Raw genomic sequence first — 16337 nt, forward strand, 5'->3', positions numbered from 1 at the left:
GAACACTGCTGACAGTGTACCTGCTCCACTGAGCAGGCAGCTGTTTGTAGATGTGTGTGTAAAGTGCCATCAGTTTCACAGCTGACCTATGGCAACCCTGTAGGGTTTTCAAGGCAGGAGACATTCAGAGGTGCTTTTGCCGTTGCCTGCCCCTGCATAGTGAACCTGGACTTCCTTGGAGGTCTCCCATCCAAGGACTAACCAGGACTTACCTTGCTGAGCTTCTCAGATCTGACAAGATCAGGCTAGCCCTGGCCATCCAGGCCAGGGAAATTTTTCAGACAGACAATTAGATCATTCAACACATCATAAGAATCAAGCATGAATGAATGCTGTGTTCCAATAAAATCCTACAGTTTTCATCTAAGGAGTCCTTAATGATGCCAATGGATGCCGATTGGTTTCAATCAGCAGCATCTTTGTTCATGCTCAGTTTTAGGAAAACCTTGTGCAAACCAGCAGCAGGCATTCATGGCTGGTCAGCACGGAACGAACAGACTGTGTGATCTGCTCACGTCTGATTGCCACTTTCGAACATGGTAAAATCGACAGTCAAACCTGTTCGTGGTGCAGCTCGCAGCATCGCTGTCTGTCCCTCCGACTGCCCCAGTGTGAAAATCGGCACTTCCACCCAGCTGCTTTCCAGTCCAAATAAGGACATCTGTTTGTTGTTGTTGTTCAGTCGCACAGTCGAGTCCGACTCTCCGCGACCCCATGGACCAGATCACACCAGGCCTTCCGGTCTTCCGCCGTCCTCTGAAGTTGGCTCAACTTCATGTTCGTTGCGTCTATGACACTGTCTGACCATCTCATCCTTTGCCATCCCCGTCTTCTCTGACCTTCAGTCTTCCCCAGCATCAGGGTCTTCTCCAGTGAGGGCTCCCTTCTAATTGGGTGGCCAAAGTGTCTGAACTTCAGTTTCATTATCTGGCCATCCAGGGAACTACTGAATAGCTCCACAAGTTAGTGTGCTGAATATCGATGAAATTACTACAGTTCCCCTCCCTTCTGCAATCCAGGTTGTTGAAACGCATCTGAAGACGTGTGCATGCGCACGAAAGCTTCTACCCAGAATTAAACTTTCTTGGTCTCAAAGGTGCCCTTGGACTCAGACTTTGTTCGGCTGCTTCAGACCAACAAGGCTACCCACCTGAATTGTGCAGAATGTGTAACTACCCCTGCCAGACATAACCAACATACCCAGTTTGTGTAGTGGTTAAGTGTGCAGACTCTAATCTGGGAGATCCGGGTTTGATTCCCCACTCCTCCACCTGCACCTGCTGATGTGACCTTGGGTCAGTCACAAGCTCTGGCACAGCTGTCCTTGAAAAAGAGCCGTTTGTGTCAGAGCTCTCTCAGCCCCACCTACCTCACAGGGTGTCTGTTGTGGGGAGGGGAAGGGGAAGGAGTTTGTAAGCCGCTCTGAGACTCCAAGTGAAGGGCGGGGTATAAATCCAATCTCTTCTTCTTCTTCTTCTTCTTCTTCTTCTTCTTCTTCTTCTTCTTCTTCTTCTCTGTAATATAGTGGTATGTCGGATTCAAATCGCCATTCGCCCTGTTCACTGGAAGACTTTGGGCCAGGCGTCCTCTTCCAGCTTAACTTGCCTCCCAGACTTGTTGTGAGAGTGAGACGGGGGAGGACAGAGACACACCTGCCCAGGCCTTTTTTTTGTAGAAAAAGCCCAGCAGGAACTCATTAGCATAATAGGCCATACCCAACAGCAGGAACACATGAGCATATTAGGCCACACCCCCGACAGCACAGCTCATTCGCATATTAGGCCACACCCCCATGTTACCAGAAGTGTGGTCATCCAGCCACACCCACCTTTTGCTTCTTATTCTCTTTACCTTGTTCGTTGACAGAACCCAGGGCTTTTTTTTTTTTTGGAGCAGGAACTCCTTTGCATGTTAGGCCACACCCCCTAATTGTAGCCAGTCCTAATGAGTTTCTGCTGTTGGGTGTTGCCTATTATGCTAATGAGTTTCTGCTGGGCCTGGCCAACTTGGGAGCCAGCCTGAACTCCGTTCCTGTGCGTTCCTGCCCAAAAAATAGCCCTGCACCTGCCACCTTGAGCTTCTCGGAGGGATGGGTCGGGAAAATATGTCATTAGGGACTGTAGTCTATGCTACTGTGTATAGCTGGCTGAAACTAGGATTTGACTATGGGATTTTGCACCATTCATTGTGTCTTGTTCATCCTTGTGCTTTGTTTCAGCTTTATCTGTAGACCTGAGTAGAAGTAGAAAAGAGCAAGAGTCCTGAAAGACGAACCAAATTTGTGGCAGGGGAGGAGCTTTCGTGAGTCACCGCTCACTTCTTCAGATACAGCTGGGATGGGAATCCGTCTGTCCTCGTATCTTGGAGAGTGGAGTGATTTCAGATGCCAAATGACAGTAGCAGGCAAATGACAATAGCAAGTGAATGACAATAGCAGGCATGATGGGATGAGGTGTGATATGCAGAGGGGCAGTACCGTAAAGGGTAAAGGTTTCCCTTGCTTGAAAGCCAGTCGAATCCGACTCTAGGGATGCAATGCTCATCTCCGTTTCCAAGCCGAAGAGCCAGCACTGTCCAAAGACGTTTCCGTGGTCATGTGGCCAGCATGACTAGACACCAAGGCACACGGAACACTGTTACCTTCCCACTGAAGTGGTACCTATTTATCTACTTGCAGTTTCTCTCTTTCGAACTGCTAGGTTGGCAGGAGCTGGGAACTAGAAACGGGAGCTCACTCTGCCATGCGGCACTCAGGTCTCAAACTGCTGAACTACCGACTTTCTGGTCTGCAGTTCAGCGTCTTAACCACTTGAGCCACCGCAGCCCCTAGAGGGGGTAGGCGTGGAGAAAGCAGCACTGGTAATGAGACAGGAAACCTGGGTCTTGATTCAGTCCAGGAGAATGCATTGCCTTGAGCTTCAGTATCCGTTGCAATTCAGCAGTCTCTCTTCCTGATCTCCCTTGGAAATGCCTCCGCAAGAGGCTTCTTGTTGTAGACTTCTGGTTAGTTCTACAACCCTATTCCGCTTGCATTGTTTATCGAATGTGCCATCCTGTAGATTGTATCGACTCTCTCTGTGTGATCCACCTTGAATCCACATGAGAAAACCCAGCTATAAATAACATATTTTTTTTTTAAAAAATGGTAGCTAGGAATGAAAAACTGCATCTGCCCAGCCAGACACTGCATAATGAAACGGTTTATCTCAGAGACATTCCTGCATGGCTATATTAAGTAAAGTCCGAAGACTCCAATCAAGGAAATGAGGGACCTCTAAGCAGGGTCAGGAGGACGCGCTCCGCCTCTGGAAGCATTCTGCGCACATAACCTTTTTATTAGCACCACCTCGGTCACGGCAAGCACGGCCACGGTGATGAGATTTAAAAATAATAATAGCCGTGCTGCCGTGGACAGAGAATGGGATAAATGAGTCATTGTAACACCACTTTTCCAATTTGTACTCTTGTGTTATTCCTTGACAGCCAGATTTAACCTCCCGGCTGCGGGCATTGTTCCCGGCATGCTACCATTTTAAAAAGAGTCTGAATGTGCCTTCTGGCACTAGTTAGTGTGTGATCTTCATTCGCTAATATTGTGGCCCTGGCGGAGAGGTGCTCTGCTGCTCTAGAACAGCAGAGTCACACTGCGTCAAGAAGAAGAAGAGAAGAAGAGATTGGATTCATACCCCGCCCTTCACTACCCAAAGGAGTCTCAGAGTGGTTTACAATCTCCTATCCCTTCCCCTCCCCACAACAGACACCCTGTGAGGTTGGTGGGGCTGAGAGAGCTCTGACAGAAACTGCTCTTTTTCAAGGACAGCTGTGCCTGAACTATGTCTTCCCCAAGGTCATCCAACAGATGCAAGTGGAGGGATTGGGGAATCAAACCCGGTTCTCCCAGATTAGAATCTGCGCACTTAACCACTACACCAAAACTGGCTCTTAATCACTACACCAAAACTGGCTTGCAGTCGCTACTGCGAAAGCTTCTGTGACCGAGTTGCTTTGAATAATAGAATCATAGAGTTGGAAGGGACCTCCAGGGTCATCGAGTCCAACCCCCTGCACAATGCAGGACGTTCACAACGATTCCCCCTCCCACATACCCCCAGTGACCCCTGCTCCATGCCCAGAAGATTAGATTAAACAAAAAATGAAACCCGTGCAAAAATAACGAAAAACATTCAATAGACAATATAATGATATGAACTTAAGAACATAACATAAAGAGAAGCCAATGTTGGATCAGGCCAATGGCCCATCTAGTCCAACACTCTGTGTCACACAGTGGCCAGAAATACCAGGTGCCATCAGGAGGTCCAGCAGTGGGGCCAGGACACTAGAAGCCCTCCCACTGCTGCCCCCCCCCCCAAGCACCAAGAATACAGAGCATCACTTGCCCCAGACCAAGAGTTCCTGTCTATACCTTGTGGCTAATAGCCACTGATGGACCTCTGCTCCATATGCTTATCTAATTCCCTCTTGAAGCTGTCCATACTTGTAGCCACCGCCACCTCCTGTGGCAGTGAATTCCATGTGTTAATCACTCTTTGGGTGAAGAAGGACTTCCTTTTATCTGTTCTAACCCGACTGCTCAGCAATTTCATGGACTGCCCATGAGTTCTTGTATTGTGAGAAAGGGAGAAAAGTACCTCTTTCTCAACCACACTATCCCATGCATAAACTTGTAAACCTCAATCATGTCACCCCTCAGCCGTCGTTTCTCCAAGCTAAAGTGGTGTCATTTGTTAAAAATATATAATGTATACTATGCAGATCAGTAACTCAAAAATACAAAATAACGGAACACATGGTCCAAATACACCAATAAAATTCAGAAATAGCCGAAGTCAAATTTCTCAAACAGTGATGAGTCCGAACATCAGTATTTATAATTCCTCTTTGCAAAACTCGTCTCGTCACTTGTGTATCCACTAGACGGCCCTGCCAGTTGCCATATTGCATTGCTTCCTCAAAAGTGGAACACCAAAACCGCCCTATAGCAAAGAAACGGTTGACAAAATAGTAAATATAAAACAGTAAATCCACAAATAAAAGTTGTGCTTACCAATTACAATATTGTAGAATCATACAAAGCATCTTTTACTTTCCTAATGTTCGGCAGACCAACTCCTGTGATATCTCCTTTGTATACAAGATAGCAGATACCAAATTATACTCTCTGAGCCCAGAAGATGGCTGGTTGCATATCCACCAGATGGAAAGGGAGAAGGCTTTTAACTAAGAGGAGAAGGCTCATAATACTTTTCTCTCTGGTCTTTGGTATGGGAGAGGGAAGGCAGCACAGGTCTAGCCAAGATCTCATCAGATCTCGGAAGCTAAGCAGGGTCGGTATTTGGAAGGGAGACCACCAAGGAAGGCTCTGCAGAGGAAGGCAAAGGCACTGCCTAATCACTCGCCTTGAAAACCCCTTGTTGGGATCGCCATAGGTTGGCACCCACGTGATGACACTTTATACAGAGAGACATTTGGTACGGAATGTGAACCTCCGTCTTTGGAGGTTTTTAAGCAGAAGTTCAGTGGCCATCTGGCAGCAGTGCTGAATCTGTAAACTTCGGCACATCTTGAGAGGGAGGGCAGGGAGAGAGGAGCCAGTCCCTGCCCCTTGTGGCTTTTTCTTCTGTGCCCAGAGTAATGCTGATCGCCACTTTGGGGTCAGGAAGGAATTCTCCTCCAGGCCTGATTGGCCCAGATATCCTGGAGGTTTTTGGCCTTCCTCTGGGCATAGAGCAGGGGTCACTGGGGGAACGGGGGCAGGGGGAGGAGGTAGCTGTGAATTTCCTGCGTTGTGCAGAGGGTAGGACTAGATGACCCTTGAGGTTCCTTCCAGCTCTGTGTTTCTGTTTTTATGCCTATTTATATTTTTGTCTATCTCTGTTTTCTGTTGCCGATTTCGGAGAGGCATTTATCGCACGTGCGTATTGTGTGTTTATACCTATTTTGTATGGTATTTATACGTGTAATATGCTTATAGTACTTAAAAATACTAACAACGTATAGGTTTTGAGTAGTGCCACATTAGAATCATTAACTGGGCTGAAACATTATCCTCACCTCAGATTTTTAAAGTACCGAGCCAGTTTGGTGTAGTGGTTAAGTGTACGAACTCTGATCTGGGAGAACCGGGTTTGATTCCCCCATGCCTCCACTTGCAGCTGCTGGATGACCTTGGGCAAGCCGTAGTTCTGGCAAGAGCTGTCCTTGAAAGAGCATTTTCTCTCAGAGCTCTCTCAGCCTCACCTACCTCACAGGGTGTCTGTTGCGGGGAGGGGGAGGGAAAGGAGTTTGTAAGCTGCTCTGAGACTCCGCGTGAAGGGCAGGGTGTAAATCCAATCTTTTCTTCTTCATCATCATTTTCCACTTGCTGTAACATATGGGGAAAAAAATTCACAGCCGTCAAAGTAACGTCTGAATCCACCTCAGCCTCCCCAGTTTTTCTCCCACTGGTGCACCTAGGGATGGAATATATGCATCATGTACAGATCGTCTTGCTCTGACACTGTAAGAATGCTGAGGAAGAAAAATTCAGGGTTTAGGAACGGAAGATGTCATTAAAGAGTCACGGGCTCAGTTCGCACACAGCCACGATAGAAAGGGGGGATTTGGGGTCAAAACATGGAGGAGGAGAAAGTCCAAGTCGTCCCTAATGGAAAAGAGATTCTGATGTTATCGGGTGACTTTTGGCACTGGGCTTTGCCACTTGGGAATGCTGATGCGACTGAGGGCTGGGGTGGGAAATCCCCCCAGCTTGCCTGGCCTGATTTGTTTTCTAAGAAGGAACCTCAAGAAGGAACGTCAAGAACTGCAAATTGACAAAACAAGCCAAATTTCTGTCAAGAAAGGAAGATCTATATATGGGGATAAAGGGAGAAGGGATAGGAGAGAGCCAGTTTGGTGTAGTGGTTAGGAACGCGGACTCTAATCTGGGAGAACCGGGTTTGATTCCCCACTCCTCCACATGCAGCTGCTGGTGTGACCGTGGGTCAGTCACCAGTTCTCTCGGAGCTATTCTCTCATGGGCAGTTCCCGAGAGACAGCTCTCTCAGCCCCACCTACCTCCCAGGGTGTCTGTTGTGGGGAGGGGAAGGGGAAGGAGATTGTCAGCCGCTCTGAGACTCCTTCGGGTACTGAAGGGTGTGTGGTATAAATCCAACCTCCTCCTCCTCCTAATGTGTGTTGGCCCTGACCAGGGTGGCCCAGGCTAGCCCAATCTCTCTTGTCAGACCTCAGAAGCTAAGCAGGGTCAGCCCTGGTTGGTATCTGAATGGGGGACCACTCCGGACGTCCAGGGTCGCTGCACAGAGACAGGCAGTGGGCTAAATCACCTCTGAATATCTCTGGCCTTGAAAACCTTATAAGGTTGCCATAGGGTTGGCAGCAAACAAGCAAACAAAAGGATTAAGTAGGAGCTGATGTGCGAGACTCGCACCTGAGACCCTGGGGAGCTGCTGCCAATCAGAGTAGACAATAGCAACCTTGAGCCAGTTTGGTGCAGTGGTTAAGTGCACGGACTCTAATCTGGGAGAACGGGGTTTGATTCCCCACTCCTCCACTTGCACCTGGCTGGATGACCCTGGGCAAGCCATAGTTCTGTCAGAACTGTTCTTGAAAAAGAGCAGTTTCTCTCAGAGCTCTCTCAGCCCCACCTACCTCACAGGGCGTCTGCTGTGGGGGAGGGAACGGAGTTTGCAAGCCACTCTGAGACTTCTTTGGGTAGTGAAGGGTGGGGTATAAATCCAATCTCTTCTTCTTTTCTCTCTCTCTCTCTCTCTTTTTTTAAAATCAGATATATACCTTTCCCCCCATATCTGTTGCCATCAGGAGTCTCTTTATTTACAGCCGCCCTGAGCCTGCTTCGGCAGGGAGGGCAGGGTAAAAGTTGAAACAATAAATAAGTAAAGGTAAAGGTTCCCTTGCTCGAAAGCCAGTCGAATCCGACTTTAGGGTTGCGGTGCTCATCTCCGTTTCAAAGCCGAAGAGCCAGCGCTGTCCGAAGATGTTTCCGAGGTCATGTGGCCGGCATGACTAAACACCAAGGCACATGGGACGCTGTTACCTTCCCACCGAAGTGGTACCTATTTATCTACTTGCAATTTCTTGCTTTCGAACTGCTAGGTGGGCAGGAAAACAATAAATAAATAAATATAAATATATTTATTTCATTCGCATCTCTTTTGTTTCCAAACTGGTGGTTTTTTTAGGCTGCATTTAGATTATTTGTGCAAATGAAGCAAAAAGAGGCATCCATTTCCATGACAGCGTTAGTCTCTATCTTTGGTAGCGTGGTCAGAAAGGGGAATGGTTGGCGGCTGCATCCTGGAGAAGCCATAAGAGAATGTCGAACTCCTGAATTGAGCCGGTGGGACGTTCGTGACATTTGGTCACATTCCCCGCCATAAATATAGCTCTCGGCGAGTACAGCTCAAGACCATGCGGGCTGGTGTCTGGAGCTGTTTCCTCTGGGCGCGTCGGGATGGAGTGATGGTGCGGAGATGCTTGCACAATTACTTTTTACATTCCGAGTTTGGAGAATACATTATGACTCATTAAGGGATCATTGTCTGGCACCAGGTTTTTACAGCCCTTGTATAAAAAGGAGGAAATCACTGCGCTTTATGATTCTCAGAAAGTCTTCCTTCCCCCCGCTAGCATATGTCTCTTTCTCTAAGTAAGCTGTAAATATAATGTTTTGATGCTCATCAAGTCTGATTCTTATGAACCATCGTTGTTTTTTTCCAAGTTACAAAGACTGGCAGCGGTTTCCTAGTGCTGTTAAGGGGTTGTTGTTCTTTCGGTTATCTCTATGGAGAAATGCAGAACCGTTTCTCTTGGGCTCATCGGCTGCTTTTTGGCGCTAATTAAAAAAAACAACGGCACACACACAAATACAATGGGTCATGATTAACATTCCTAGCATTGCCCTGGTGCTGATATGCTGGATCAGTGGTTTTCAAACTTCCTGTCTTTAGGGAAGCCTTTTAACATTAGTGCACATCTGCTGTGGAACCCCAACAGATTGTAGAAGATAGACTCTGGACCATGCCCTAGGGGACTCTCAGTTCACACCGGGGCTCAGTTCTGGCTGCTTGTGACTCTTCATTAGCTCACATGGATTGCAGTTGCAGCAGACTTAACCAGTGTTCTTCTGGGGCTGCAGGAACACACGTGAACACATGAAGCTGCCTTATACTGAATCAGACCACTGGTCCGTCAAAGTCAGTATTGTCTACTCAGACTGACAGCAGCTCTCCAAGGTCTCAGGCAGAGGTCTTTTACAGGCAGGATCTCACAACAGAGGTCTACTGCTTGGTCCTTTAACTGGAGATGCTAGGAATTGAACCTGGGACCTCCTGCTTGCCAAGCAGATGCTCTACCACTGAGCCATGACCCTCCATAGTGCAAGGAAAGATCACAAGAGGTCTTAACAGAAAGCTCATCTTCCATTGCTGATCTTCTCATTGAAGGGCCCTTGCTAAACTTCAGGGGATCTCCAGGGTTCCTTGGGACACAGTTTGAAATCCATTGTGATAGACTAGTGAGCAAGGCTGAGCAAACGTCCAAAGCCCATGACAACTGGAATGCTAGCAGGGATGGTGGATTAAGGATTGTAGGAGTCATGCAAGCTCTGCATTGTTGTGGTACTCAGACTAGGGAGATGAGCAGCATCTTGCTTGGGTATGGGCCAAGGTGGGTCTCTCAGCTAAGGTTCTGGTGTTCCTTGGTGTTCCTTGGAACACAGTTGGAAAACCACTTGGAGCTGCTGTTGTTCATGTTGCAATCAGTCTCAGGATTTGCTTGTTTGTGTTTCCTGCAAGGTTTCTGACAACTGCGACGCCATCTTTGTGAACGGGAAAGAAATGAAAAGCAAGGTGGACACCATTGTGAACTTCACGTACCAGCATTTTACCACCCAGCTGGAAGTCACCGTCTGGGTTCCACGACTTCCTCTGCAAATAGAGATCTCAGATACCGAACTGAGCCAGATCAAGGGCTGGCGGATTCCCGTCACTACCAACAAAAGGTACGGGCACCATGCCTCAGGATTTGCTGTCCCGAGTCAAACCAATGATCCATCTCGCCCGACATCCTTCCTAATTACAATGGCCGGCCAGATGCCTGAGGGAGGTTCACAGGCGCTGCACGGTGGCGATAGCCGTCCTTGGTTGTTAATCCTCCGCATCTGGTAGTCGGAGGCACATGGTCATAAATATGGAGGTTGGCAATGCGAGCGGTGAACACTGAGCATGCAAATTCCTTCCATTTGGAAGAACAATCTGGCGGCAGATTTTAATAACCATGCTAAATACCTGCCAAAATTTTGGACAGGCTTCGACTAGAAGGTGGGGTTATGAATAGCTTTATGCCTGTTTTGTTTTAAGAGTCGAGAGAGCCACTTCAAATGGCCGTGTTGCCCTGGAAAGAGTCCTTTTCTTTCAATGGGCACTTGTTGGTTGTGCCGCCAGCTGCCATGCTTCAAGCAGTCCTGTGTCAAGAAGGCAAGGGGCAGAGAAGTCAAAGCCCGTTCAAGGGAATGGGAGGCTTTTTCTGCACTACACCTTTAATCCTGGTTCAACGCTATCTCCTGCCAGCTGCTCTGCACTACACTCAAGTTCACCCCTTGAGCCTGGTTTGGTGTAGTGAGCCAGTTTGGTGTAGTGGTTAAGTGCGCAGACTCTAATCTGGGAGAACCGAGTTTGATTCCCCACTCCTCCAATTGCACCTGCTGGATGACCTTGGGCAAGCCATTGTTCTGTCAGAGCTGTTCTCTCAAGGGCAGTCCTCAAGAGAGCTCTCTCAGCCCCACCTACCTCACAGGGTGTCTGTTGTGGGGAGAGGAAGGGAAAGGAATTTATAAGTCGCTCTGAGACTCTTGAGTGAAGGGCGGGGTATAAATCCAAGCTCTTCTCTCACTCTTTATCCCAGGTTTTTGTGTGTGTGTCAATTCTGCATTACATTGTGGTCACCCCGGGTTCGGACCACCGTTGCCCCAGGGTGTACGGATCCTGTTTTGCCACGGGCTTTCCCTCGATCCGGAGTGGCCCACGTACAGATTTAGGCATAGAGTTTTAAACTCGGTTTCGATCCTCCCCGCCCCTTTCCCCCCATACCTAGGACATTCAACTCGGTTTTACTGTTCGCAATCAGAGGTCATTTCGGGGGGATTGCGGGGGATCGCAGTTCCCCCGGGTGAGGTACGGGGGCGGGGCACACGATGAAGCCCCGCCCCCTGCTTCCGGCCGCCCCGCTTCCGGCCCTCATTCAGCCAGGAGGAGGCAGGAGAAGAGGGAGGGTAAGTTGCTTCCTCCCTGCCTCTCCCCACCCCTGCCTGCCTGGGGCCAGGGAGGGCCTTTGCGGGGCTTCCTCGCACTCCCGCCGGCCTTGCAGGTCCACCGCCGGGCCCCTCATGGGGCTCGGCAATGGAGCTGCAAGCCCACCGGCGGCGGCCGGGACCATTGGGGGTGGGGTGTGTGGCCTTATGACACACTTCCGCTGATGTCGGGGTGTGTGGCCTTATGACACACTTCCGGTGATGTCAGGGGGTGTGGCCTTATGACACACTTCCGGTGATGTCAGGGGGTGTGGCATATGCTAATGAGTTATGTTAATGAGTTCCCCTAGCTCTTTTTCTACGAAACGACCCCTGTTCGCTATGCAGAATTTATAACATGGGGCAAGAAAGCTAATTGGAGCGGGACAAAATTAGGGCAGAAAACAACAGTCAAACAGAGATAACAGCAAGTTAAATGGCCACGAGTTGAACACAGAGAAAACCTGGGGTGAGGCCCAAGTGCGGAAAGGGCCAGAGGGAGGGGTTGTTGGTGTCCAGGGGTTTGGGGTGTAACCAAAGAAGTGGGAGAAAGAAAGTGGTCAATATGTCACATGGACACAAGTTATAGACCGTTAAAGTAATTAGATTCAGTGACTATCGTGTGGCCGCCCACTAGCCCTGCCTCGCAACCTTGACCTTCCGCCATCGTGTGGCCTACTCCTGGAGGAAGTCTCTAGGCCTCCGTCTGGAATTTCTCCACCTCATTCTTCCTGTGGCTCCTGCAGTCTCCTCTCTGCTTCTTATGGTTGCCCCTCTGTTGCTGGAGATGTTTCCCCACGTCACAAAGACCTTGCTTCTGGTTCCAGACAGTGAGGCGTAGGCCACTTCTATGATCTTCCATCTTCCCGATAGCAAGATGCAGGGCTATTTTGGGGCAGGAACGCGCAGGAACGGAGTTCCGGCTGGCTCCCAAGTTGGCCACGCCCAGCAGGAACTCATTAGCATGATAGGCCACACCCAACAGCAGAAACTCATTAGGATTGGCTACATTAGGGGTGTGTTGCCTATCATGCAAAGGAGTTCCTGCTACAAAAAAAGGCCCTGGGTTTTGACAGCAAACAAGGTAAACAGAATAAGAAGAAAAAGGTGGGTGTGGCTGGATGACCACACTTCTGGTAACATGGGGGTGCGGCCTAATGTGCTAATGAGCTGTGCTGTCAGGGGTGTGGCCTAATAGGCTAATGAGTTTCTGCTGTTGGGTGTGGCCTATTATGCTAATGGGTTCCTGCTGGGCTTTTTCTACAAAAAGAGCCCTGGCAAGATGGATTGCTGCTTCATAGAAGGGCTCCTTCTGTACCGTCATGTCTGAGCTACTGCAGATAAGCTCCTGAGATTGTCCTCTCTTTATCTATTTATGTATTTATTAAATTTATCATCTGCCGCCCCCCTCCCCCGTGGAACCAGGCTCAGGGCGGTGTACAATACAGTCGTACAAAACATCAACAAAACAAATTAAAATTTATATAAGGCAATAAAACATCATAATCTGAGTAATGGCTTATGGATGGCGCTAGAATCCAAGCCGGGCCACTATCACATGGGGAATGGGCAGGGGAGGGGAAAGTGAAAGTGGGAGTGCCAAGACTGACTCATCGCTGGCCTCGACCAGATGCCTGGCGGAACATCTCTGCCTTGCACGCCCTGCAGAACTGTAAAATGCCCCATAGGGCATGGGTGTTATTTGGCAGAGAGCCCCACCAGGTTGGAGCCAGGGCAGAGAAAGCCCTGGGCTCTGGTCAAGGACAACCAGATGTCTCTCGAGCTGGGGGCCACCCATAAGTTCTGATCTTTCGAGCATAACGCTCTTCTGGGGGTATACCAGGAGAGGCGGTCCTGGAGGTACATCGGTCCCTGACCATTAGAGGCCTTAAAGGTCAACACCATAACCTTGAATCTGATTCTGGTACTCCACCGGAAGCCAGTGCAGCTTGTATGGCACCGGATGTACATGCGTTGGATATCTTTGAAACTCCTGATGTCGAAGACTCAGAGGAGGACTTTACTCCCTCTACCTCCATCACCGCATGCCTTCTGGCAGCATGGAGGCCTCTACGTTCACCTGTCTGGACTGGACTGCAGATTGGCTGATAGTGCAAGCTCTGACCCCCCTTCCCTGTCCCACATGAGATACCCACGAGTTCTTGTATTGTGAGCAAGGGACAAAAGTACTTCTTTCTCTACCTTGTCTCTCCTGTGCATAATCTTGTAAACCTCGATCATGTCACCCCTCAGTCGTTGTTTCTCCAAGCTAAAGAGCCCCAAGCGCCTTAACCCTTCTTTATAGGGAAGGTGTTCCATCCCCTTAATAATTTCCGTTGCCCTTTTCTGCACTTTTCCCAATGCTATAATATCTTTTTTGAGGTGCGGTGACCAGAACTGTACATGGTATTCCAAATTAGGCTGCACCATAATGCACACAGGGGCATTATGATACTGGCTGATTTGTTTTCAGTACCCTCCTAATAATCGCCAGCAAAGCATTGGCCTTCTTTATTGAAGTTGTGCACTGAGTCAACATTTTCAGGGAGTTATTTGCCACAACTCTCTTGGTCAGTTCCTGCCGGTTTGGACCCCATCAGTGTATATTTATAATTAGGGTTTTGGGCTCCAGTGTGCATTACTTTGCACTTGCCCATGTTGAACTTCATTTGCCACATTGACACCCACTCACCCAGCCTCAACAGATCCCTCTGGAGTACCTCACAGTCCTCCCTGGTTCCCACCACCCTAAACAACTTCTTCTTGTTGTTGTTCAGTCGCACAGTCGAGTCCGACTCTTCGCGACCCCATGGACCACATCACGCCAGACCTTCCTGTCTTCCGCCGTCCTCTGAAGTTTGCTCAACTTCATTTTTGTTGCCTCTATGACACTGTCTAACCATCTCATCCTTTGCCATCCCCGTCTTCTTTGACCTTCAATCTTTCCCAGCATCAGGGTCTTCTCCAGTGAGTGCTCCCTTCTCATTTGGTGGCCAAAGTATTTGAGCTTCATTTTCATTATCTGGCCTTCCAGGGAACAGTCAGGGTTGATTTCTTTGAGGATTGACTGATTTGATCTTCTTGCAGTCCAAGGGACTCTCAAGAGTCTTCTCCAGCACCATAGTTCAAAAGAATCTATTCTTCGGCGCTCGGCCTTCCTTATAGTCCAACTCTCGCAGCCATACATGACTACTGGGAATACCATTGCTTTGACCATGCGGACGTTTGTTGGCAGGGTGATGTCTCTACCTTTTATCATGCTGTTTAGGTTCGCCATCGCTTTCCTCCCAAGGAGCAGGCGTCTTTTAATTAGTCCATGGAACAGAGTGGGCAATAAATTTCATCAGCCCCTTATTGAAGTGGCAACTGTAGTGTGCCCCTAACTCCGAGAAGCTTCATTCATCTTACTGAAGTCCGTCTCCCTTGAATTTACTCGTGTCCTCCTTGCTGAGGAACCATCCGTGCTCATTTGACAGAATTTCGGTGGCAACCATGACTAAAAGCTCTCCAAAGGAGGACACAAGCAGAAGAAGTGCCCAATGACTCATGAGTATTTTTAACAGCCACCTCTAGCATTTGTGGAAACCAGAAGAACCAGCCCACCCTTCTGCTGATGTAACTCTTCATCTGGTTGCCTCCTCAGTTGTTGTATTGTAGGGGGTTTGTTTGCTCAAATGTCTTTGGAGCCGTTCCCGTTGCTATAGCCATTGCAGGAACAAAGCTGGACAAGTAAACATTGCGGGCTGCACGTCTACTGTCACAAACATTCTGACTTTCGCCTCGTTCTGCCGAGTCCTCAAAATGTAACCCCCCATGTGTCTAGTTTATACTTATTGGGCCAACTCAAATAGAGAGAATGGCCCGGAGAGCCACACTGTTTGCAAGCTGGAAAGCCATCCATGCCAACAGCTACTCAAATGACAGTCGAGCCGCTGGGCACATCGTCAGCAATCCGTGTTTTGGGGGAAGAGATGAAAAGGAGAAGCCGAATGCTATGAAGTCTGCAGCTCGTGAAGTGACCTACAGCTGTGCTCGTGCAGCTCTTCCTGGTTCCAGGAGGTCTGTCCAAAGTTTGTTTTTAAGCAGTCCAAACCTGTGAGTGTCCGGAAGGATCCCCCACCCCACCATTCCTTAATTTAATTCCCTATTTCCCAATGCAACTAGGAGTGTGACTTCAACTCCTCCGCCTGTGCTACTATAAGACATATAAAACACTATAAAAACTTAAGAAGAGCCTTGCTGGATCAGACCAGTGGTCCATCTAGTCCAGCCTCCTGTCTCACACAGTGGCCAACCAGTTCCTCTGGAGGGCCAACAACAGGGCAGAGAGCCTGAGGCCTTCCCCTGATAAGAATGTAAGAAGGCCCTGCTGGATCAGACCAGTGGTCCATCTTGTCTCACACCGTGGCCAAGCAGTTCCTCTGGAGCAACAGCAACATAGCAGAGAGGCTGAGGCCTTCATAAGAACATGAGAAGAGTCCTGCTGGATCAGACCAGTAGTCCATCTAGTCTAGCATCCTGTCTCACACAGTGGCCAACCAGTTCCTCTGGAGGGCCAACAACAGGGCAGAGAGCCTGAGGCCTTCATAAGAACATAAGAAGAGCCCTGCTGGATCAGACCAGTAGTCCATCTAGTCTAGCATCCTGTCTCACACAGTGGCCAACCAGTTCCTCTGGAGGGCCAACAACAGGGCAGAGAGCCTGAGGCCTTCATAAGAACATAAGAAGAGCCCTGCTGGATCAGACCAGTAGTCCATCTAGTCCAGTATCTTGTCTCATACAGTGGCCAACCAGTCCCTCTGGAGGGCCAACAACAGGGCATAGAGGCCAAAGCCTTCATAAGAACATAAGAAGAGCCCTGCTGGATCAGACCAGTAGTCCATCTAGTCCAGTATCTTGTCTCATACAGTGGCCAAACAGTTCCTCTGGACAGCCAACAACAAAGCATAGAGGCTGGGGCCTTCCTCTGATAAGAATGTAAGAAGAGCCCTGCTGGATCAGACCAGTG

General features: G+C 49.0%; 1 protein-coding gene across 1 annotated transcript in view; it reads left to right on the plus strand.

The window, feature by feature from the left end:
- Positions 1-16337, plus strand: part of LOC107119949 (transmembrane protein 132B-like) — a 148020-nt gene that overhangs the window by 121823 nt on the left and 9860 nt on the right. Inside the window, exon 3 of the mRNA XM_015422579.1 lies at positions 9837-10042. Coding sequence (XP_015278065.1) covers positions 9837-10042 — 206 coding nt within the window. The remainder of the gene's footprint in view (positions 1-9836; positions 10043-16337) is intronic.

This window comes from Gekko japonicus, unplaced genomic scaffold (assembly GCF_001447785.1).
Source record: "Gekko japonicus isolate JY-2015 unplaced genomic scaffold, Gekko_japonicus_V1.1 scaffold1554, whole genome shotgun sequence".
In the NCBI taxonomy this organism is placed as follows: domain Eukaryota; kingdom Metazoa; phylum Chordata; class Lepidosauria; order Squamata; family Gekkonidae; genus Gekko; species Gekko japonicus.